The sequence below is a fragment of the Vulpes lagopus genome, chromosome 8, assembly GCF_018345385.1.
Source record: "Vulpes lagopus strain Blue_001 chromosome 8, ASM1834538v1, whole genome shotgun sequence".
Lineage (NCBI taxonomy): Eukaryota > Metazoa > Chordata > Mammalia > Carnivora > Canidae > Vulpes > Vulpes lagopus.
The window spans coordinates 31,008,166-31,034,106 of NC_054831.1; the positions used below are offsets into that span (position 1 = coordinate 31,008,166).

Genomic DNA, 25,941 nt, shown 5'->3' on the forward strand with positions numbered 1-25,941 from the left:
GATACAGCGTTGGATCTCCCACCATCTATGACATCACAACCTGAGCTGAAACCAAGAGTCAGACACTCAACCATCAGAGCCACCCAGGCGCCCCTTATCTCGCTGTTTTTTTTTTTAATTTTTTTTTATTTATGATAGTCAGAGAGAGAGAGAGAGAGAGAGAGAGAGAGGCAGAGACACAGGCAGAGGGAGAAGCAGGCTCCATGCACCGGGAGCCTGATGTGGGATTCGATCCTGGGTCTCCAGGATCGCGCCCCGGGCCAAAGGCAGGCGCCAAACCGCTGCGCCACCCAGGGATCCCTATCTTGCTGTTTTGTAACGTTTCTCCTTATCACTACTTTTTGCCATTTTAATTATGTGTTGTGGGGTAGACCTTCTTATGTTGATTTTGTTGGGGGCTCTTTGTACTCCCTGGATCTGGATTTCTGTTTCCTTTGCCAGTTGAGGGAAATTTGCAGATATTTTATCTTCACATACATTTTCTGGTACTGTGTCTCTCTCTTCTCCATCTAGGATCCTTATAACGTGAATTATTAATTATCCTTGATTGATTGTGTCACTGACACAAAAGATGTGTCCATCTTTTATTATTTTTCCTTTCTCCTGTTCTGTTTGATTGCTTTCCATTACTCCTAGTCACTGATCCATTCTTCAGCTTCCTCTAGTCTACTATTTATTACATCTAGTGTATTTTTTTTTTCAAAGATTTCTTTATTTTAGAGCATTTGTGTGCACCAGTGTGGGGAGGGGCAGAAGGAGAGAATCTTAAAGCAGACTACCTGCTGAGTGGAGAGCTGATGCGGGGCTCAGTCTCATGACCCATGAGATCATGACCTGAGCTGAAACCAAGCATTAGACAATCAACCAACTGAGCCACCCAGACCCACAACATCTAGGGTATTTTTTTTTAAGATTTTATTTATTTATTCATGAGAGACACAGAGAGAGAGGCAGAGACACAGGCAGAGGGAGAAGCAGGCCCCATGCAGGGAGCCCGACGTGGGACTCGATCCTCGGTCTTGAGGATCACGCCCTGGGCTGAAGGCGGCGCCAAACCGCTGGGCTACCCAGGCTGCCCTAGGGTATTTTTTTAATTTAAGTTACTGAGTTTTTCATCTTTGATTGATTCTTTTTTGTTTTCTATTTATATATTGAGTCTCACTGAGATCCTCTACTCTTTTCTCAAGTCCAGTGAATATCTCTATGATTATTATTTTAAATTCTGTCAGGCAAATTACTTATCTGTGTTTGTTTAGGTCTCTTGCAGTGATTTTTGTTCTGAGTGTTCACTGAGGATGTATTCCTGTGACTCCTCATATTTTCTCTCTATGTCTGTTTCTGTTATGTTAGGGAAGTCAGCTACTTTTTTGGCTCTTGAAAGTAGTGGCCTATGAAGAAGAGTTCTTGTAGTGCCATGCAGTGCAATGTCCCCTGTTCACCAGAACCTGACATTTCAGGGTGTCTCCTAAGTGATATATATATCATACTGTTGTGGCAGAGCTGCTTTTGTTTTAAATTCAATTTCTGCAGTGCTTCTCTTTGCCTACTGTTGGCAGGGTTTGGTCCCTGTGTTGTTGGTAGGCCGGTCTGGGGCCACCTTGGGTTTGAGTTGAGTCAGACCTTGCATTTACTAGCGATGCAGGAACACCAGAATGCAGTGTGCTGTCCCTTGTGTTCTCCTGAGAACCTTTCCTTAGTGAGCAGGGCTTGGTCAGATCAGGTGTCTCTCCAGCCGACTCTTGGGGCACAAAGAGTCTGATGTGTGTAGTTGTCTTTCCCTGTCTCTTGGGCGTGAATCTCTTTGAAGGGTTGCTAGCCCCTCTTGGGACTGCTTTCAACCTGCCAGGCTTACAGTTTTGCTTTGAATGGGCTCTAGCCAGGGACATATAGGAAGGGGTAGGTCTGCAGGAGAATGTGGGTACAGGGTGCAGGGTGTTAGCAAGATTTGTGTGGCTCTGCTGTTGGAGGAGACCTGGAAGAAGGCCTGGCTTGAGGGGATGTGCCACTACAACGTGGGCAGGATGTGTTGTTAGCAAGCTAGGTGGAGAATGTTGACTGCACTGGTTCTTGAAGATGCAGCCTACCAGTTCTGCTCTGAGAGGTCTCCCAACCTCCCTGCCCCCCCCCTGCAAGCACACTCTGAGATTGGTAAACTACTCCCCCTCCCTTATGCCCCAGGATTTTTCAAAGTGCTGCTTCTGTGCTGCATTTCTGCTGAGCTTTTTGTTTTGTTGTCTCTTTAAGGGTGGGGACAGTTTGCTATTACTCTCCCAGTCTCCCCCAAAACCCAGGATGCTGATTTTTTTTTTTTTTTCAGGATGCTGATTTTTAATGTTAAGCCCTGCTGATTATAAGAACTCATGAAATTATGTCCCTCTTGTTTTTAAAGCCAAATGTTATAGGCATTCATCTTCCCTGTGCAGGTTCCCAGGGCCTGGGGTTAGGGTCTGTTTCTTTCCCCTCCATAGCATGGGTGTCCCTCCTGCAGATAATCCCATGGGTCCATTTAGCTCCTGACGCATCTCCACCCTTCCTACCCTCTTCCACGTGCCCTGTTCCCTACATTTAGCTGTGGAGTCTTCCAGTCGTTTTCCGGGTCATTTACACTGTTATCTAATTGTATCCGTGGGAGGAGATGAAGCGAGGATCCTCCTACTCTACCATCTTCTTTATTTTTTTATTTATTTTTTATTTACTTATGATAGTCACAGAGAGAGAGAGAGAGAGGCAGAGACACAGGCAGAGGGAGAAGCAGGCTCCATGCACCGGGAGCCCAATGTGGGATTCGATCCCGGGTCTCCAGGATCGCGCCCCAGGCCAAAGGCAGGCGCTAAACCGCTGCACCACCCAGGGATCTTAGATGTGCCCACGAGTTATACAGAATCTGTTAGCTCAGTCATATGGATTTTCAATCCATGACACATTAGAAGCTGTTTATCAAAAAGCGGATATAAGCCTACAGGTAACAAAAACACTACCACAAGGTGCAAGAAACAAGTACAGATGGAAGTAAGGTTATAAGCACAGAGTAGTAAGGGAAGTGAAGACTGTTCTTTGAATTGCAGTTGTCTCACTAGTAATTAAGTGGTAAGTAGTAAGTAGTGGTTTAGTAAATGTTAGAAGTGATACCTCTTCCTAATTTATGCAGAATAAGCGTAGTGTTAGTCTTATATAACAATAAAGGTGGAGGGAAATATGAAAAGTTCTTTTCTAGTCCTGTCTACCCATGGGAAGAGTCACAGAAGACTCCCTCTGTGGACTGAGACAAAAAGGGGAATAAAGTGTTGCCCTATTTATGTTATTCACAGATTATTACAATTTTTAAAAATAGAAGTAAAAGAAAGCTCCAGGAGTGTACAATCTTAGTCACTGTTAAATCCTCAGAGGTCACTGCAACATCTATTATTTGTTTAATAAGTAATTAAGAGAATGAAACAAAGCTGAAAAGTAATGGTTAATTGAAAACTAAGTTATAACCCATCTCTGACAAATTGGTGGAAAACGTTTTTATAGATGCTGTTTAAGGAAATATATCTTTAAATGAAACCAAGTTTGTCTCCATTTTGTCTGTATGATCAATGTGGATACTGCTATTCTATAAGCTGCTGTATTCTTAGTAGAAAATCAACAATAGAGCTACCTGTTAACGCAGGTTATTGTATAATCTATATGAACAGTATACCTTGATTTTGCACTCTGATTCCTTAAATACTTTTACTTTATGCTTTTGACATATGTTCTAAAAAATGTAATATTTATATTTTGTAGAAAATGGCTCTCTCTACATCGTGATGGATTACTGTGAAGGAGGTGATCTGTTTAAACGAATTAATGCTCAGAAAGGCATTTTGTTTCAAGAGGATCAGGTGAGTTAGCATGTAGGAGATTGAGTCTTATTCTGTGTTATTCAGAAGCAATTCAAGGTTTATATATGTATTTATTTGTAACTACAAATTCTTAATTGTAATTACTAGGACCCTTTGGTATCCTATCAGTCACATTTCTGTTTTGTTTTGTTTTTTATTTTTTTTCACATTTCTGTTCTAATTAGCTTCTACCTTAGTGATTTCCCCATCTCATTTCTTGTCTGTAATGATATTATATTTGTAATATATGTTATATCCTTTGTGTGTATAAATACATATATGTGTATATAACTTAATTATCCATTATAACTAGTTAACTATCCTATATTCTATCTGGCTTTCTGCTGTCAGACCATATTTCCCTAAAATATGGCTTTCCTAGGTAATTCCAGCTCTGGAAGCTTTGCACTGGTAACTGCATTAAATCAAATCTCTGTTTTGACCTCAAGGCTCTCTAATATATGACCATATCCTACCTAAGCAGTCTCATTTTTTTCTAGTATTGCCTCATGTGCACCTGTTTCTGTTTATTTAACAGATAGTCATTGAGCGTTCATTTTGTGTTAGGTGCTGTTTGTGTTAGAGATACATATTTATACATCTCATTCTTCTTCCTATGTATTTATTCTATTATTTCTCTTATTTGGTAACATTTTCCTCCCAACTCTCTTACTAATTTTCCACCAACTTTGTTTTTTTTACAGCTCAGCTAAAGTCCCAGCCTTCCCTTTGATTTTCCATAACCACTCTAATCTTCCAGGATCTTTTCCTTCTCTAAATTTCTATTGGATTTCTCATTATCACCCATTCCTAATTTTACGTAAGGGAATGGGGGAAGCACTGTGCTAGGAGTGTTGTGTTTGTTGTCTCTCTTAAAGTTTATAATCTCCATGAATTAGTATAATTTTCTTTATTTAATAGATAAGAAATTAACAGAGGTTAAGTAGCTTGCCCCAAATCACATAGTCTGCATTTGAACCTGCTTCTGTCTAACTCTAAAATTTAAATATTTGTTTAAAAACTTAAATTGTAAAATTTTTGAAAGGTTCAGAAATGGAAATAATTCTCTGCCCACTCTTCTATCCCTGAAGATTATTATTGTTTTTCAGTTCGGTGCATTCTTCTAGACTTTCTTTTTAATACTTGTACATGTACTTATATATATACATCAAGACACACATATTCTGAAATGGGATATAATATATATAGTCTACTCTATAGGTAGGGTAGTATATATAGTCTACCTTATAGGTTTGAGTAATCAAACCTATGAATAGAACAAACTGATGGTTATATGGGGAAGGGTGGAGAGAGAGTAGGCCAAAATGAGTGAAGAGCAGTAAGAGAGAGATACAGGCTTCCATTTGTAGAATGAGTAAGTCATTGGAATAAAAGGCACGGAATAGTCTGTGATACTGTAATAGCAGTGTATGGAGACAAATGATAGCTATACTTGTGAACATAGCATAATGTACAATCCAAAACACTATGTTGTACATCTGAAACTAATGTAACACTCTGTCAACTATACTCAAAAAATTTAGAAAGTAAGAAAAATGTTATTTATAAGAGAAAAATGCAGCTTTCACTTAAAAAATTATCTTGATTATTGTCACATGTCTGTCCGCATAGATCAGTTATATTAGTTTTAATAGCTTCATTATATCTTACTCTAGCAAAGCCTATGCTTTTTTGTTTTCGCTTTTACCTTCATATTCCATTTCCTTTTCATTTTCCTCCATAGGCAGCTATTTTAATGTCTTTAATAATATCTCTGTATTTTTACAAAATGGCTATCATTGTCTTGTATTTTTGAATGCATACCTGTTGTGTTATATCTCAGTTAGTTCTGCTTTTCTCCTGGTACTGTTTGTGATCCATCTGTTTTGCTTTCTGTGCATTTGTTGCTTCTGCTATATAATGCTCCATTGGTATTTACTCAAGTCTACACTTTCACTGCATTGTGCAGTAATGTGTGCTGAATAATTTCACATCAGAATTTTTTCCCCAACAAGGTTATAATTTACAACAGAGATCACAGTTTTCACTAATGTCCTCTCAGGATACTTAGGAAAACTATGTCTATAAGTAGGCATAACTAATCGATTGATAACACTGTGTAGATGGGGACTTTTAGCTTGTTGGCAATAATTTGATAATATGGTAAGGTTCTGGATCTTGAGTTATATTTTGGTTTAGTAGTATTGAATTGGGTAATGTCATATTTCTCACTTTATGTATTTCTTGTTTCCACAATCAAGCCTACTAGATCTAGTACAGAACTTCTGGTAAAACTTGGGTTTGAATCATTGTTCCTTCTTATCAGCTTGGTAATTGTTATGTTCACAAATGACTGAACTGTTTTGAGACTATTAATTCATTCGCTAATAGGGATGTTCATACCACATAGCCAACTTCACTGTTGTGGTGAAGTCAAATAGTAATGTATGTTAGTGTACAAAGTGCTATATTTTATTAGAATTTATCTAATACCTTCCGTTGCTTGAGCTTCTGTTTATTCATTTCTTTATTGAACTTTAAAATGCTTACTATTAGATTTCATAACATTCTCCTATAAAGTACACTGATACTCTGTGGGTCTGGTTCTGTAGTTGGATAAATGTTCTTGGCATATAATGATATATATGTATGTGTCTATATTATGTATTGTGTTATCCCAGAAATTATTATGGAGATCTACTCTATATGTTTTTATCCATCTCAGATTATTCCATTATAAACAATAAGAATTTGGCAAGTCTTTCTTTTAAGTTAATAGCATTTTTTCTGCTCTTCAGAATGGTGTTTTGTTAACATAAAGAAGAACATTATTTATTTTAGCTTATTCGAAATGGGAATTATTTAAAGAGAAACATCCTATTACTACTATATTCTAGTATCTGGACATTGAAGCAGAAAAACGTAGAGGCCAGAGGCTATTTTTTTGTTTTAGAATGCAGGCTAGCATGAATCTGAGATGATTTTGTGCATTTCTAGAATAGAAATGAGGAGAGAAAGACCTCTGAAACAAGGTGATTCTCCAATTACTCAAGCCATTCTCTTTGGTGTGATACTTCCTTGTTTGCATCTTTACTGGACGAAAATTCAGAGTTAGGAAGCAACCTGAAAGTCTATGACTTTTAATCAGTGGTAAGCAATGAAGTGAGCTAAACAATCTATGGATGGCCTTTGCCCACATAAATATGTAAAAGATTTCCCACTACATTTGCCTTATTTCCAAGTTTAGATACATTTCCTGATAGTCTACTCTCTTTTGATCATAGTTTTCATATATATATATATATTTTCAAAGGCAAGAGTCATCTTACAAGGGTTTGCTCTAATATTATGTTCAGTGAGAGTGTTAATTAAGCATATAGGTACCTTGAGTTTGCTCTGAAAATCTAGAGCCCTACAATATTGGGCAACTACTAAGGCTGCAAAATTGATTTCTGTCCAGAAGTTTTCATAAGGATCTTGGATTAGATTTTTTTTTAAATTTATTTTCTCTTTTATCCTGAGGCCAGTAAACCAAACCTAGTACATTCTCCAGCAGATTTCACCTGTAGTACCTATAAATTTGGGTGATTTTCTTTATTCTTGAAGGTTTCCAAATCTGCTGTCGTTTTAGGCTACTGGCAAATGACCTTGCCACCTGTGATGCTGAGACCTTCTAAATTAGGTACTAGGGCAGTTTCCTGGCAGTACAATATAGGAATTGGCTCACATATATTTCTTAGTGTGGGCTTGTCATAACTGAATGAAAGTCGTTTTCAGTTCAGGCATTCCAGGTATGGCCTTGATTGCACAGCTGATCATTTATATTGGTAAAAAGGAGTATACTTTTTTTTATTTTTTTAAAAAATATTTATTCATGAGAAACATAGAGAAGCAAAGACATAGGCAGAGGGAGAAGCAGGGTCCCCGCAGTAAATAAATGCCACCATAAATAAAATCTTGAAAGAACAAAAAAAGAATAATACCAGTCACATTCCAAACAAGTACCCACAATTTAATTTCATTTTATTCAGTTCATTCAGTCCTAGTAATTCTTATCTGGCCGGGTCTTGGGGCACTATGCTTTCATCATGTGTGTCAGCTTTTGGACTAAAAAAAATCTTAGAAATCTTGACTTAGTCCATTGTCCAATTTAAGCAGTGTCAGCTCTGAAGCTTGTAGCCAAGAGTCTATTTTTTGAATTGTCAGTAGTTCATTGTTCCTAGTACTGTCCTTTCCAGGAGTCTCTGGTAAGGAAAAAATGAGACTGAAAGTCTGTGGTTAATTTATTATAGTAACCAATAATAGAATTTCTATATTCTCTTCTATAGAAATGTAAAATTTTCTATAGGGATATTTGATAAGAGCTTGATGAATATTTTCCTTAAGGATAAATATAGGTAGCAAAGTCACTGGCATGTATCTAGAACCTTCTCATAAAGCATACATTTTCTGAAATATTTATATTAATAATTCTTAGGTAAACTTAACCCGGAAAAGGCTGAGCTTCTTTGTTGATTTGGCACATCTTACCGTGTGGCTGTTACAACAATATTGAGTTAGTAAATATATTAATAGTGTATTTTCTAATACTATTACATCCTTGAAAAATAATACTAGGTTATCTGTTTAATCAAAGTGACAAAATATCTAAAAATAAATATGGATCAAAAGGATTCTGGGAAGATGGTAGAGTAGGAAGCAGGAGAAATCTGTCTTTGCACCTACACAATTACAGTGGCAGAATCTATCTGATCAAACTATTTTGGATCTCTGGAGTATATTTTGTAGGGGTATAATTTCTAGGTGAAAGTTTGAATAATAAATTGTAGTTATTTTCAATTTTAGCTCTTAGCTAGGTAGCAATGGTTGCTACCCAATTCCCACCTTCCAGCATCCAGGCAGTCAACTTGCATGCTTTCCAGAAACAGTCTGAATGGACCTTTGGAAACCAAGGTTGACAAGGAGATCCATGTCCTCCAAATGTCAGGGATCTGTGCTCTGAATGTTAATTGCAATTTCTGATTGTGGAGGTGCAGACAAGGAGGTGGGCAGCCAGTGTTGTTGTACCTCCCCCATTGTTACAAGCCCCACCCCTTCTTGCTGAGGTGACTTCCTGGAGATTTAAAGGGCCACTGCCTTTTTTTTTTCCCTTCTCCATTTCTCCTTTTTCCATTTTTGGAGACAGACATTAAAAACTAAGGTATTCGAAAGCAGCCACATATATTAAAAAGGGAAATTAGAAAGTCACAGTGTATACCCAGAGAAAGATGAAGGCTCAGAAAAGACCTGAGAAGATTTTAAGTTTGCACCTCAGGCTGATTCTTGGCTCAGAGACACCATACGACAATTAGCAAAAATAGACAAGTTCAAGAAGAGTCTGATTTTCAGAATCACCATGTTATTAGAGTCCAGTCAACTGACTATTTTTCAAAGTCATAAGGCATATGAAGAAGTAGGAAAGTATGACCCATTCAAAGGGAAAAAAATCAGCTGACAGAAACTGTCTGAAAAAGACCTGATGGTGGATCTACTAGACAAAGACTTTAAAATATTGTCTTTCAGCTGCTCAAAGAGCTAAAGTAACACATAGAATAAGTTAAAAAAGTATGAACAAAATGAAAATATCAATAAAGATAAAAACTTAAACCAAAAATATTCTAGAGCTGAAAAATACAGTAACTGAAATGAAAAATTTATTAGAGCAATTTAGAATCAGATATGAACAGGAAGGAGAAAGAGTCGGTGAACTTGAATTTTAGACAATGGAAATTATGGAGTCTGAAGAACAGAAAAGAAAGACTGAAGAAATAAGAACAGAGCATAAGGGACCTTTGGGGTATTATCAAACTAATTTTTGCTTTGTGGAAGTCCCAGAAGGAATAGATAGAAAGGGGCAGAGCAAATATTTGAAGAATTAATAGCTGAGAACTCCCTGAATTTGGTAAAAGACTTGAATGTAAACATTCAAGAAACTCCACAAACTCCCAAATAGGATGAACTGAACAAGATCCATACCTAGACAGATTAGAATCAAACTGTTGAAAGTCAAAGACAAACAATCTGGAAAGCAACATATTAAAGTGAGTCATCACATGTAAGAGAGGAGCCTCACCAAGATTTTCAGGAGATTTCTCACTTTGGAGGCCAGAAAACACTGGGCTGACACTTTCTTAACATTTTAGGATGTTAAATGTAATCCCCAATGGTGGCTGCAAAGAAAATAGATACAGAATATATACAAAAGGAAATGAGATGAATTTAAATATTTCACTATAAAAAACTAAACACAAAAGAAAATAATAATGTAGAAAATGAGGGATAAAAGAGCTATGAGGCATATTGAAAACCAGTAACAAAATGACAGAAATCCCTCCATATCAGTTGGCCTTAGAAAAGAAGGAAATTCAGAAATATACTACAACGTACAATACAAATACAATATGGATCAACCTGAGAACATTATGCTAGGTCAAATAAACTACCTACAAAAAGATGAATATCAAATGATTCCACTTATATGAGGTACTTGGAGTACTCAAAATTGTAGACCCAGAAAGTAGAATAGTGATTTCCAGGGACTAGGGGTAGATGCAATAGGTAGTTATTTAATGGGTATAAAGTTTAAGTTGTGCAAGATGAAAAAGAGCTCTGGAGTTGGATGGGTGGTGATGGTTGCAGAACAACGTGAATGTACCTAATATCACTGAAGTATACATGCAAAAATGGTTAAGATGACGGATTTTGTATTGTGTGTTTTACTATAATTCTAAAAATTGAAAACAAAATACATAAAGGCAGTACAATTATAAGGATCCCTAGCTCTCTCCTAGGTGAGAAACCTTTGTTCAAAAAAAATAATCGAATGATAAAGTCAGCACAAATCAGAGAAAATTATTCTGGTGGCATAGACTATCTGCTTGCTGGACACATTACATAGAAGGTAAATAGTTCTTATTACCTCTTATTATTTCTAAAATCAGTCTACCGTTCTAAAAAAGAGAAAGCCAAGTTTTATTTTTCTTTTAATATCTTTAGCAATAAAAGTTTCTCAAACTTATACTTTAGTAAAATTTTAAATGTCTCATTGCACAAAGAAACTTGAGTTTTGGATTAGAGAAGGTGGACTATGGTATTGTTTTAGTGATCTAAAAGCAATCTGTAGTAATCAAAATAATGTATACATAAAACTAATTCAGACAAGCTTATAGTTATTATCATAAAGTGAGCAGGTTCACATTTTGTAACATGTATTTGAAAGCCTTTGAACAAAAAAAAAATGCCATTATCCCTGCAGTATTTTATAATATTTTATTAATATGAATTAATATGTACAAAGAAGTGAAAAGGGGAGATTAGAAGCAGGGTTATAATTTAAGGGCCTTTCCTTTCACCCAGCCTCACCTTAAGCAAACTCTAAGACTCTTCACTGGATAGACAGAGCCAATATGCCTATATGTATTCTCCGTATTCTCCTCAACTTTGTACTTTCCATCAGAATTTTGCCATGGAATCACCTCTTCTGTCTAGTTTTATCAACTTTAGGCTTAGTTGGCTATCCTTCTCTTGTGCTTCTTCATTCCTACTTGGGTAGGAATCAATAGTCTTTGCTAGGAGTCAGGAAACAATGGCCTGTGGGACAATCTCATACCACTGTCTGTATTTCTAAGTAAAGTTTCATTGAAACACAGTTATGTTTATTTGTATATAGTAATCTATGGCTGCTTTTATCCTACAGTGGCATAGTTGAGTTGAGACAGAGACAATATGGCCTGCAAAGCCTAAAAGATTTACTTTCTGGCCCTTTACAGAATAAACTTGCTGACTCTTGGTCTGTGAGCTCTTTTATTACCTTTTGCCAATTCCTGCACCTATCAGGTATATTATTGGTGTTGGATATATTTTTGTCAAATTATAAAGGAATATAGATATGGTAAATATGGTAATGAAAAACCCTATCTGTAAAACGAGGCATGCATGGTTTCTAAGATGTGTTCTAGCTTACAGATAGAACGCATAAAAATAAGACTCAACAACTTATTTTTCATCTTTTTGTACTTTTTCCTAACCCCTCCCTAGTTGAATTAATTGCTCTCTTAATGTATATATCGCGATTATAAAACATGTGCATTTTATTATAGGCATATTTATTTATAAATGCATTTCAACCACCATGTGAACTCAAAGTCAGAGAACAGTTTTTCAGTTTTCTGCTTATAATTCCTAATGTAAATATAGAAAGGAACTTAATTGTATAGCCCTCAGTAAATATGTATTGCAACTGAACTAAGAGGTTTGTTTTTAAAGAAAATTGATTAAAAAATATTTTTTGGTTATTTTAATGTAATGTTCTTTTTAAAAAGTACTGCAAAGAGTAAAAAGTATTTGCTTACTTCATTTTATCTAATGAAAATCCTCTTCTCTGAGGTGTAAACACTGTTAACTGGTATCCTCTTATGCTTCCTTTATTTTTTTCATTCCTACATACTCCATACACTCATATACAATTATATAGAGTTTAGATATGCATACCTAATGCATACCTTATGCTATGCATACCATTCTGTAACTCTTTTTTTTTTTTTAAACTTAACAGTATACATGGAAGTACTTAATTCTTTTCAGTGGCTGCGTAGTATTTCTAGTATAGCAATATGACAGTATATTTAACTATGCCTCTTGATGTATTTAGGTGTTTATATTGTTTTTGCTGTGATGAACATGCTGGGATGAACATCTTTTACCTCCTTTTTGTATCTGATACTGTATCTGTAGGATAAATTTGAAATTCCAGTTGCTCTTTTAAGTGGTATATGAATTTAAAATTTTTACATACTTTGTCAAAAGACTATAAGTCTTTTGTCAAAGACTAATAAGTCTTTTGTCAAAGACTAATAAGTCTTTTGTCAAAGACTGATAAGTCTTGCCAAAGACTAATAAGTCTTTGCATACTTATTTCCTTAGATTCTGGCCAATCTTTTGTATTATTTTGATTTTCTCAAGTTACAAAGATGTTTTAATTACTGTTATTATTTTTAAAGTTTTTTATTAATATTTTGTATATATGTTTATTGGCTTATCTTTTCTCCATCATTTGCTTTTCCAGTCTTTTCTCCACTTCTTATTTTGGCTGCCAGTATTTTTCTTAATGATTTGGAAGAGCTTTTGCATATTTCAGAATTAGCAATCTTTCAATTATGTTGCAGCTATTTTCTTAAATAATTATTACCCTTGATTATGTATTTTGCCAAATGTTTTAAATTTTATATAGTCAACATTGTCAGTGTTTTTTCCTTTGTCACTTAGGGGTTTTGTGTCATGTTTTGAAAGTCCTTCAATCAAAGATTATAGAAAATTAACTTCTGCTTTCTTTGATCATTTTATAATTTAACTTTTTCCTGTTTAAAAATACCATTGACTTGGAATTCTTTTGATGTTAGGAAAGGGGTAGAAATTAAATTCTTTTACTTTCAAGTAGCCAGCTTCAGAGAATGTGTTTATATATGGTGAATGTGGAAAGAGATGAAAGTCCGTGATGACTTCCAAATTTTCAGCCTGATTTTTTTCCTTTTGTGATTTTTATTTTTGTAGAAAAAAAAGATGTATTTAAAAATAAAGTGATTCACCATCACAGTATCATAAAATATAAAGTATTTCCATTTTTCACTCTTCTTTGGAAATTTCTGTTATTAATTCTGATTTATAGGAGATGCTTCAGTATCAGTCTCTTACATTTTATTTATTATTTTTTAAAGATTTATTTATTTAATCATGAGAGACATAGAGTCAGACAGAGGGAGAAGCAGGCTCCCTGCAGGGAAGCCCTTTCCGGGATTCTATCTCCAGACCTGGGCTCACACCCTGAGCCAAAGGCAGATGCTCAACCACTGAGCCACCCAGGCGTCCCCAGTCTCTTACATTTTAATGTTAGTGTGTACCCTGCACATAATGTGTCAGTTGGCTTGACTGTCTCCTTAAAGTTACAGTCGTTAATTATAGTGAAATTTAAAAATTATACCCTAAATTTGTTTAAGAACTTGGTTCCCCTCAACCCCAGATGTTCCTGAATGCTTTTATTGGTTAAGAAAAGACTACTATGAAATGTAAATTTTAAAATAAATGATAAATTTTATTTCCCCCTAGATTTTGGACTGGTTTGTACAGATATGTTTGGCCTTGAAACATGTACATGATCGAAAAATTCTTCATCGAGACATAAAGTCACAGGTATGTTTATTCTGTCACTAGTAACTTCTAAATTGAATAAGAATATTGGGCCAGCATTGTCTTTGCTAAAATTTTTGAACCCACACCAGTCTGCATGGATTATCTGCTTTCTTCACTGTTCCCCCTTCACTGTAATGCTAGAAATCTTTTTTTATATGCATCATGTGTTAGATCTCCTGCCTATTTCCTATATTCTCCTTTCTCTCAAAATGATGGGAAAAACTCGAAAAATAGATACATAGAAGGCCTATTTTGGGGGGATATTGTATGTCTGAAGATGACCTTATTCCTCTCTCTTACTTTGATGATAATTTGAATGTAAACTTCTAGGTTGAAAGTTTGTTCTCCTATAGAATTTTGAAGATATTGGTCATTTGTCTTTTGTCTTCTGGTGTTACTATTTAGGAATTTAAAGCCCTTGATTTCTTATCCTTGTTTTTTTCTTTGGATGACTTTCTCTCCTCATTGTTCTGAGATTTCTCAGGGTTGTGCTTTGGTGAGGTCCAGTTTTTTTTTTTTTTTTTTTTTTTTTAATTTTTTATTTATTTATGATAGTCACAGAGAGAGAGAGAGAGAGAGAAGCAGAGACACAGGCGGAGGGAGAAGCAGGCTCCATGCACCGGGAGCCTGACGTGGGATTCGATCCCGGGTCTCCAGGATCGCGCCCTGGGCCAAAGGCAGGCGCCAAACCGCTGCGCCACCCAGGGATCCCTGAGGTCCAGTTTTTATCTGAGAATGTATATATCCCCTAGAAATGTTCTGGAAATGTTGAGCAATATTTGTTTCTTTTCCTCTTTTTTTTTTAAATATAGAATATGATTCAGCTTTATTTTTTTTAAAGATTTTATTTATTTATTCATGAGAGAGAGACAGAGACACAGACAGAGGGAGAAGCATGCTCCATGCAAGGAGGGAGGGAGAGAGAGAGAGAGAGAGAGAGAAAGAGAGAGAGGCAGAGACACAGGCAGAGGGAGAAGCATGCTCCATGCAAGGAGCCCAGCCTGGGACTCAATCTCAAGACTCCAGGATCATGCCCTGGGCCAAAGGCAGGCGCTAAACCACTAAGCCACCCAGGGATCCCTGAGCGATATTTTTTTCAAAAATTATTTCTCTATCACTACCTTCATGGTCTTCTGAATTTTGTTTCTAGACATATATTGGAGCTTCTTAATCTAACCCTAAGTACCTTACTTGTTCTTTGACGTTTTATTTCTGTCTCTTAGTTGCACTCTAGGTGAATTTCTCAGCCAACTTTCCAGTTAACTAAATCCCCTTCTAATTTTGTATAAACTGATACTTACCTATTTACTTTTATTAAAATAGTGACTGTTTTTTCCTAAAATTTCTAAATGGTTTTCTGTATACAACTGTTCTTACTCTGTTTTTGTTTTTGTTTTGTTTTGTTTTAAGATTTTATTTACTAGAAAGAGAGGCTGTAAAATGTGTCTGGTTCAAGTATCCTGAATGATACAGAGTTTAATTCATGTTCCACAAACTCTTGCTTTTACTGTTTGGTAGAGGACTGGAGTTATGTATTTATGAATGCAAATTATTTGGCCAAATTACAGGAAAATTTTAAGGTCAGTTTGTTACAAAACTGTAACAATTTAATTTGGGCTAATTAGAATTTTTGGCAGAGTTTTTTTTTTGTTTTGTTTTGTTTTTGTGATGGAGGGGAAGGCCTGGGTTCATTTTTTAAATGTACTGTTGAGATATATTTCAAATATGGTAACATTCACCCACTGAAAATGTACAGTCAGTGATCTTTAGTATTTCACAGAGTTGTAAAACCATCACCATTCTCTAATTCTAGAACATTTTATCACTCCAAAAAGAAACTCTGTACTATTAGCAATCACTTTCCATTCCCTCTGTACCTACACTCTGGAAACCACTAATCTACTTTCTTTCTCAATGGATTTGGCTGTTCTGGACATTTATGTAAATGCAATCACATGTGACTTTGTGTATTTTAAATACATTGTCTTCTGTTGCTGCTGAATTGTAATAGTTCGTTATTCTGGATACAAATTCTTTGTCAGCTAAATAATTTGCAGGTATTTTCTCCAGTTTTGTGGGTTATCTGTTAATTTTGATGGTCTTCTTTGAATAAAAGTTTTTATTTTTGGTGAAGTCCACTTTATCTGTTTTCTTTTTTTTTTTTTTTTGCTTGTGCTTTTGGTGTCACATTAAGAAACCACTGCCCAGTCCAATGACATGAAGATATATTCCTATATATTCCTTTTTTTTTCTTTTTTTAATAAATTAATTTTTATTGGTGTTCAGTATACCAACATACAGAATAACACCCAGTGCTCATCCCGTCAAGTGTCCCCCTCAGTGCCCGTCACCCATTCCCCCCCAACCCCTGCCCTCCTCCCCTTCCACCACCCCTAGTTCGTTTCCCAGAGTTAGGAGTCTTTATGTTCTGTCTCCCTTCCTGATATTTCCCACACATTTCTTCTCCCTTCCCTTATATTCCCTTTCACTATTATTTATATTCCCCAAATGAATGAGAACATACACTGTTTGTCCTTTCCCGATTGACTTACTTCACTCAGCATTATACCCTCCAGTTCCATCCATGTTGAAGCAAATGGTGGGTATTTGTCGTTTCTAATGGCTGAGTAATATTCCATTGTATACATAAACCACATCTTCTTTATCCATTAATCTTTCGATGGACACTGAGGCTCCTTCCACAGTTTGGCTATTGTGGACATTGCTGCTAGAAACATCGGGGTGCAGGTGTCCTGGCGTTTTATTGCATCTGAGTCTTTGGGGTAAATCCCCAACAGAGCAACTGCTGGGTCGTAGGGCAGGTCTATTTTTAACTCTTTGAGGAACCTCCACACAGTTTTCCAGAGTGGCTGCACCAGTTCACATTCCCACCAACAGTGTAAGAGGGTTCCCTTTTCTCCGCATCCTCTCCAACATTTGTTGTTTCCTGCCTTGTTAATTTTCCCCATTCTCACTGGTGTGAGGTGGTATCTCATTGTGGTTTTGATTTGTATTTCCCTGATGGCAAGTGATGCAGAGCATTTTCTCATGTGCATGTTGGCCAGGTCCATGTCTTCCTCTGTGAGATTTCTGTTCATGTGTTTTGCCCATTTCATGATTGGATTGTTTGTTTCTTTGGTGTTGAGTGTAATAAGTTCTTTATAGATTTTGGAAACTAGCCCTTTATCTGATATGTCATTTGCAAATATCTTCTCCCATTCTATAGGTTGTCTTTTAGTTTTGTTGACTGTATCCTTTGCTGTGCAAAAGCTTCTTATCTTGATGAAGTCCCAATAGTTCATTTTTGCTTTTGTTTCTTTTGCCTTCGTGGATGTATCTTGCAAGAAGTTACTGTGGCCAAGTTCAAAAAGGGTGTTGCCTGTGTTCTCCTCTAGGATTTTGATGGAATCTTGTCTCACATTTAGATCTCTCATCCATTTTGAGTTTATCTTTGCGTATGGTGAAAGAGAGTGGTCCAGTTTCATTCTTCTGCATGTGGATGTCCAGTTTTCCCAGCACCATTTATTGAAGAGACTGTCTTTCTTCTGGATAGTCTTTCCTCCTTTATCGAATATTAGTTGACCATAAAGTTCAGGGTCCACTTCTGGGTTCTATATTCTCTTCCATTGATCTATGTGTCTGTTTTTGTGCCAGTACCACACTGTCTTGATGACCACAGCTTTGTAGTACAACCTGAAATCTGGCATTGTGATGCCCCCAGATATGGTTTTCTTTTTTAAAATTCCCCTGGCTATTCGGGGTCTTTTCTGATTCCACACAAATCTTAAAATAATTTGTTCTAACTCTCTGAAGAAAGTCCATGGTATTTTGATAGGGATTGCATTAAACGTGTAAATTGCCCTGGGTAACATTGACATTTTCACAATATTAATTCTGCCAATCCATGAGCATGGAATATTTTTCCATCTCTTTGTGTCTTCCTCAATTTCTTTCAGAAGTGTTCTATAGTTTTTAGGGTATAGATCTTTTACCTCTTTGGTTAGGTTTATTCCTAGGTATCTTATGCTTTTGGGTGCAATTGTAAATGGGATTGACTCCTTAATTTCTCTTTCTTCAGTCTCATTGTTAGTGTATAGAAATGCCACTGATTTCTGGGCATTGATTTTGTATCCTGCCACACTACCAAATTGCTGTATGAGTTCTAGCAATCTTGGGGTGGAGGCTTTTGGGTTTTCTGTGTAGAGTATCATGTCATCGGCGAAGAGGGAGAGTTTGACTTCTTCTTTGCCAATCTGAATGCCTTTAATGTCTTTTTGTTGTCTGATTGCTGAGGCGAGGACTTCCAGACCTATGTTGAACAGCAGTGGTGAGAGTGGACATCCCTGTCTTGTTCCTGATCTTAGGGGAAAGGCTCCCAGTGCTTCCCCATTGAGAATGATATTTGCTGTGGGCTTTTCGTAGATGGCTTTTAAGATGTCAAGGAAAGTTCCCTCTATCCCAACACCCTGAAGGGTTTTGATCAGGAATGGATGCTGTATTTTGTCAAATGCTTTCTCTGCATCTAATGAGAGGATCATATGGTTCTTGGTTTTTCTCTTGCTGATATGATGAATCACATTGATTGTTTTACGAGTGTTGAACCAGCCTTGTGTCCCGGGGATAAATCCTACTTGGTCATGGTGAATAATTTTCTTAATGTGTTGTTGGATCCTATTGGCTAGTATCTTGTTGAGAATTTTTGCATCCATGTTAATCAGGGATATTGGTCTGTAATTCTCCTTTTTGGTGGGGTCTTTGTCTGGTTTTGGAATTAAGGTGATGCTGGCCTCATAGAACGAATTTGGAAGTACTCCATCTCTATCTATCTTTCCAAACAGCTTTAGTAGAATAGGTATGATTTCTTCTTTAAACGTTTGATAGAATTCCCCTGGGAAGCCATCTGGCCCTGGACTCTTGTGTCTTGGGAGGTTTTTGATGACTGCTTCAATTTCCTCCCTGGTTATTGGCCTGTTCAGGTTTTCTGTTGCTTCCTGCTCCAGTTTTGGTAGTTTGTGGCTTTCCAGGAATGCGTCCATTTCTTCTAGATTGCCTAATTTATTGGTGTATAGCTGTTCATAATATGTATTTAAGATCGTTTCTATTTCCTTGGTGTTGGTAGTGATCTCTCCTTTCTCATTCATGATTTTATTAATTTGAGTCTTCTCTCTCTTCTTTTTGATAAGGTTGGCTAATGGTTTATCTATCTTATTAATTCTTTCAAAGAACCAACTCCTGGTTCTGTTGATCTGTTCCACAGTTCTTTTGGTTTCGATTTCATTTAGTTCTGCTCGAATTTTAATTAACTCTCTTCTGCTGCTGTGGGTGGGGTCCATTTACTGCTTTTTCTCTAGCTCCTTTATGTGTGAGCTTTTGAATTTGAGTTCTTTCCAGTTTTTGAATGGATGCTTGTATTGTGATGTATTTCCCCCTCAGGACTGCTTTTGCTGCATCCCAAAGATTTTGAACGGTTGTATCTTCATACTCATTAGTTTCCATGAATCTTTTCAATTCTTCCTTAATTTCCTGGTTGACCCTTTCATCTTTTAGCAGGATGGTCCTTAACCTCCACGTGTTTGTGGTCCTTCCAAACTTCTTGTTGTGATTAAGTTCTAATTTTAAGGCATTATGGTCTGAGAATATACAGGGGACTATCTCGATCTTTTGGTATCGGTTCAGACCCAATTTGTGACCCAGTATGTGGTCTATTCTGGAGAAAGTTCCATGTGCACTTGAGAAGAATGCATATTCAGTTGAGTTTGGATGTAAAGTTCTGTAGATATCTGTGAAATCCATCTGGTCCAGTGTATCATTTAAAGCTCTCGTTTCTTTGGAGATGTTGTGCTTAGAAGACATATCAAGGGTAGAATGAGCTAGATTGAAGTCACCAAGTATAAGTGTATTATTATCAAAGTATTTCTTCAGTTTGGTTATTAATTGGTTTAAATATTTGGCAGCTCCCACATTCGGGGCATATATATTGAGGATTGTTAAGTCCTCTTGTTGGATAGATCCTTTGAGTATGAGATAGTGTCCCTCTTCATCTCTCACTATAGTCTTCGGGGTAAATTTTAATTTATCTGATATGAGGATGGCTACCCCTGCTTTCTTTTGAGGACCATTTGAATGGTAAATGGTTCTCCAACCTTTTATTTTCAGGTTGTAGGTGTCCTTCTGTCTATGAGTCTCTTGTAGACAGCAAATAGATGGGTCCTGCTTTTTTATCCAGTCTGAAACCCTGCACCTTTTGATGGGGTCATTAAGCCCGTTCACGTTCAGAGTTACTATTGACAGATATGAGTTTAGTGTCACCATGATATCTATTCAGTCCTTGTTTTTGTGGATTGTTCCACTGAACTTCTTCTTAAAGGGGAATTTTAAGAGTCCCCCTTAAAATTTCTCGCAGTGCTGGTTTGGAGGTCATATATTCTTTCAGTTCCTGCCTGTCTTGGAAGCTCTTTATCTCTCCTTCCATTTTGAATGAGAGCCTTGCTGGATAAAGTATTCTTGGTTGCATGTTCTTCTCATTTAGGACCCTGAATATATCCTGCCAGCCCTTTCTGGCCTGCCAGGTCTCTGTGGAGAGGTCTGCTGTTACCCTAATATTCCTCCCCATAAAAGTCAGGGACTTTTTTTCTCTTGCTGCTTTAAGGATCTTCTCTTTATCTTTGGAATTTGCAAGCTTCACAATTAAATGTCGAGGTGTTGAACGGTTTTTATTGATTTTAGGGGGGGATCTCTCTATTTCCTGGATCTGAATGCCTGTTTCCCTTCCCAGATTCGGAAAGTTTTCAGCTAGGATTTGTTCAAATACATATTCTGGCCCTCTGTCCCTTTCGGCGCCCTCGGGAACCCCAATTAAACATAGATTTTTCTTCCTCAGGCTGTCGTTTATTTCCCTTAATCTGTCTTCATGGTCTCTTAATTGTCTGTCTCTTTTTTCCTCAGTTTCCCTCTTTGACATCAACTTGTCTTCTGTGTCACTCACTCGTTCTTCCACCTCGTTAAGCCTCGTCGTTAGGACCTCTAGCTTGGATTGCATCTCATTTAATTGATTTTTAATTTCTGCCTGATTGGATCTAAATTCTGCAGTCATGAAGTCTCTTGAGTCCTTTATGCTTTTTTTTAGAGCCACCAGTAGCTGTATAATAGTGCTTCTAAATTGGCTTTCTGACATTGAATTGTAATCCAGATTTTGTAACTCTGTGGGAGATAGGACTGTTTCTGAATCTTTTTTTTGAGGTGAGGTTTTCCTTCTAGTCATTTTGCTCAGTGCAGAGTGGCCAAAAACAAGTTGTATTGGGAAAAGGAAGAAAAGAGAGGGAAGGAAAGAAAAGAGAAAAAGAAAAAAGAGAAAGAAGAAAAAAAGGGGAAAAGGAGAAGAAAAAGAGAAAGAAAAGGAAAGAAAGGTGAAAAAAAGAGGGGGGAATTCAATCAGAAATCAAAAAGAAAGAAAGAGAAAAAATAACACAAAACAAAAATAAAAAAAAACAAAAAACACGTGGGAGTATCTTCTGATTCTGTATACTTTGAAAAGAAATCAAAAGAAGCAATCAGAAATACTTTGAAAAGAAATCAAAAGAAGCAATCAGAAATACTTTGAAAAGAAATCAAAAGAAGCAATCAGAAATTGAAAGAAAGAAAAAACACAAAAAAACAAAAAACACGTGGGAGTATCTTCTGATATCTTTGAATCAGAAATCAAAAAGAAAGAAAGAAAAAAACCCACACAACAAAACAAACAAACAAAAAACACGGGGGAGTATCTTCTGATTCTGTATACTTTGAGTCCCTTGACTTCCCCTGGAACTGGTCCGTGTCGCTGGTCTTCTGGGGGAGGGGCCTGCTGTGCTGATTCTCAGGTGTTACCACTTGGGGGAGCTGCTCTGCCCCTGCCTGGTGCAGGGCTCAGTGGGGGTTGTTCACCCCGTGAGGCCCCAGGAGGAACAGCCGCAGTGGCGGGGGGAAACTCTGGAAACCTGGATTCAGCTCCCACAGTGACTCCGGGGCTCTCCGTCTGCAGGGCCTGGAGGCTCCGGGCGGGGCCGCTGATCTGCTCAGCTGGGGCAGGAGCGTCCTCGCTGTCCTGGGCCCTCCCGGCCTCTGCCTGCCCCGGGGGAGGCCGGATCCTGGGCTGTGTCCCGGCGCCCTGTGCTCCGGCGCTTGCGCCGTTGGATTTGCGCTCCCAGCCGCGCAGCCGCCTCTGCGGAGCCGCCGTCCGAGTTCCTCCGAGCAGCTCCAGGAGCCGCGCGGCCCCCTCCGTGGAGCCGCCGCCCGAGTCTCTCCGAGCTGCTCCCGGAGCCGCGCAGCCCCCTCTGTGCGGAGCCTCTTCCTCTGCTGGAGCCCCCGCCGCCGAGCTGCTCCCGGAGCCGCGCAGCCCCCTCCGCGGAGCTGCCGCCCGAGCCCCCCCACCCGAGCTGCTCCGGGTCCCGCCGTGTGCGCTGCAGCCCTTAGGGAGCTCGGGGCGCTCTCCTGCGTGCGCTGCAGGTGTCTGTTAATGTCCCAGGGAGCCCGAGGGCATCCCCGCTCTCCTGGGTCCTGCTCTAACTCCCTGCGAGCCCCTTTCCGCCCGGGAAGGTTGGTGCAGCTCCTGCTTCTCCGGGCCGGGGCTCTCCTGTCCTGGGGACACTCGCCCCGGCCACAGCCCGGCTCCTCGGGGGGCCCCTCCCCCTTGGAGGCCTTTTGTTCCTTTATTTCTTTTTCCCCGTCTTCCTACCTTGATAGAAGCGCGAACTCTTCCACTGTAGCGTTCCAGCTAGTCTCTCTTTCAATCTCAGGCCGAATTCGTAGATTTTCAGGATGATTTGAAGGTTATCTAGGTAATTTGGTGGGGACAGGTGATTTGGGGACCCTACTCTTCCGCCATCTTGCCCCTCCTCCTTAGGGTCACTGATCTTCCTATATATTCCTTCAGGAGTCCTATAGTTCTAGTTTCTATACTTAAGAACCCATTTTGAATTAATTTTTGTGTATAGTATGTGATAGGGATCTACATTCTTTTGTATGTGTATATCCAGTTATTGCAGCGTTTTTGTAAACTAGATTCACTTTAAAGGAAAGAGTTGTCAACTCAGAACTGGACTGTAACAGTACTTCTATTTTTTTCATCTCTTTAACAGAATATATTTTTAACTAAAGATGGGACAGTACAACTGGGAGATTTTGGAATCGCTAGAGTACTTAATAGGTAACATATCAGTTTTAAACTTTGTTTTGACGTAATGTCCATGATGGTACATGTGTGATAATTTTGAATATCTTTTAGTATATTAAGCTTGTCTAATAATTCCCTTTTTGTTCTAGTACTGTGGAGCTGGCTAGAACTTGCATAGGCACCCCATACTACTTATCACCTGAAATTTGTGAAAACAAACCTTACAACAATAAAAGGTATTTAAAATGATATTCATTACATATATTTCCTTTAAATTTTCCTGTTAAATTTACTAACCTTCAGAATATTAATCTAAAGTCATTAATACACATACATATATGTAAATATATACCATACACCCATATGATGAGGATTACAAAAAAGTTATTTTACTATCTTACTAAAGGAACTTTAGAAAATTTCACTTTATTATTTATTTATTTGTTTGTTGATTTATTTAAGTAATCTCTCTTCCCCATGTGGGACTTGAACTCATGACCTCAAGATCAAAAGTTGCATGCTTTTCTGACTGAGCCAGCCAGGCACTAGAAAAGTTTGACTTTATTATTTAAATTATTAGAGTACTTTTGGTCTTTGTAATAATCACTTCCTATCGCGTTATAATAGTTAATATTTATTGAACACTTACTATATGCCAGGCACTGTTTGAATGCTTCCTATGTGTTCACTCCTTTAATCTTTATAATAACCTGTGAATTGTAGGTATACATTATTGTTTCTTTCCCTTGTAAGAAAGCCAAATAGAGAGGGGTAAATCAACTTGAAAGTAAGTCCCAGGTGTCTGGATCCCAAGCCCAAATCCCTAATAATTGAATTGTACTGTAGCTAACAGATTGTGTCAGGTGAGTGGGATGAGGAATTCTACTGAATTCCATTTACCCTTTATTTTCTCTCTTTCTAATTAAAATATCCTAGCCAAGAAATGTTGATCTTAAATTTGAAAGCACCCACTGGAGCTAAAAGGAAGAAAGTCATAGCTTTTTTTGAGAGTGGGAAGGAAGTTGTATTTAAAACCTGAGCAGTTGAGGCAGAGAATATCATCCTTTTGTGTAGGATGTGTATTTTTTTAGGTTTATTTATTTGAGAGAGAGTGAGAGAGAGAGAAAGCTCGCGCGCACACGTGAGCACGTGAGCCCGTGAGCACGTGTCTGCGCCTGTAAGCATGGGGAGGGGCAGCGGGAGAGGGATAATGAGAATCCCAAGCAGCCTGCCTGCTGAGCATGGGCCCAACTCAGGGCTCCATCCCAGGAAGCAGAGGTCATGACCTGAGCTAAAACCAAGAGTTGGATGCTCAACCTGCTGAGTCACCGAGGCACACCCCTGCCCCCTCCAAGCAATGTACTTTCAAAATGATTTTAAAGTGCAATGATCATGGACACCTGAATGGTTCAGTGGTTGAGTATCTGCCTTTGACTCTGGTCTTGATCCGGGGTCCTGGGATCGAGTTCTGCATCAGGCTCCCCGCCTAGAGCCTGTTTTTCCCTTTGCCTGTGTTTCTGCCTCTCTTGCTCTCTGTCGCTCATGAATAAATAAATACAATCTTAAAATAAATAAACAAATTACAGTGATCAATCTAGTTCATGGAATGTATTAGTAGATATTCTTAAGAGGAGTAGCATTTTTTTGAGCTAAACTAATTTTACATTTTAATGCTATTTTTGTTTCTAGTGGTTAAGTCAACTATGAAAAAATCAGTCTTTAGGAATGGATTTAATCACCCTTTGGAGAATTTTATATAAAATTAATTTTGTGGGGAACATGGTTTAAAAAGGTCATGGATAACCATCGTCAATACTAAATAAGTATTAAACTTAATTGCATTTACTTTTCTTACAAGTTGAATCTTGAAACTAAATAGATTTTGGGGGTTAAAGGGTTTATATTTGTAGTTTTTCATGAGTTTGGTTGAAGATAACCTTGAGATTTCAATAATGGATTTTATTCTTTTCCAAGAAGTTCAACTTTGGGGATCGGTGGTTTTTGTTGATTACTACCACTGTATCTCTGAACTATGTATCTTTTATTTTTTTCTTTTAAAAATGGAAATAGTATTTTTTTAATTATATAAATATGTTTAAGATAAAAGAGAAGAACTGTAAAGAAGATAGTATAAGTCCTTAAAGTAAGATCGAATAATTAATATATTTACCTTACATAATATTTTAGTAGGCTGACATCAGCTTATTTCAGATTTAATTTTAGTAAATTAATATTTTCTTGTTCGTCATTAAACCAGTTTTATTTTTATAATACTCTTTATGTTTTTGTATATTTTTTTATTGAGTTCGATTTGCCAACATATAGCATAACACCCAGTGCTCGTCCTGTCAAGTGCCCCCATCAGTGCCTGTCACCAAGTCACCCTAACCCCCTGCCCACCTCCCTTTCCCCTACCCCTAGTTTGTTTCCCAGAGTTAGGTATCTCTCAAGTTCTGTCACCCTCACTGATATTTCCCACTCATTTTCTCTCCTTTCCCCTTTGTTCCCTTTCACTATTTTTTATATTCCCCAAATGAATGAGACCATATAATATTTGTCCTTCTCTGATTGACTTATTTCACTCAGCATAATACCCTCCAGTTCCATCCACGTTAAAACAAATGGTGGGTATTTGTTGTTTCTAATGGCTGAGTAATATTCCATTGTATACATATACCACATCTTCTTTATCCATTCATC

General features: G+C 37.6%; 1 protein-coding gene across 1 annotated transcript in view; it reads left to right on the forward strand.

The window, feature by feature from the left end:
- The window catches only part of NEK1 (NIMA related kinase 1), a 234,607-nt gene that overhangs the window by 14,676 nt on the left and 193,990 nt on the right, over positions 1-25,941 (forward strand). Inside the window, exons 5-8 of the mRNA XM_041767197.1 lie at positions 3,769-3,866; positions 14,007-14,090; positions 23,207-23,274; positions 23,391-23,477. Of these exons, the coding sequence (XP_041623131.1) occupies positions 3,769-3,866; positions 14,007-14,090; positions 23,207-23,274; positions 23,391-23,477 (337 nt within the window). The remainder of the gene's footprint in view (positions 1-3,768; positions 3,867-14,006; positions 14,091-23,206; positions 23,275-23,390; positions 23,478-25,941) is intronic.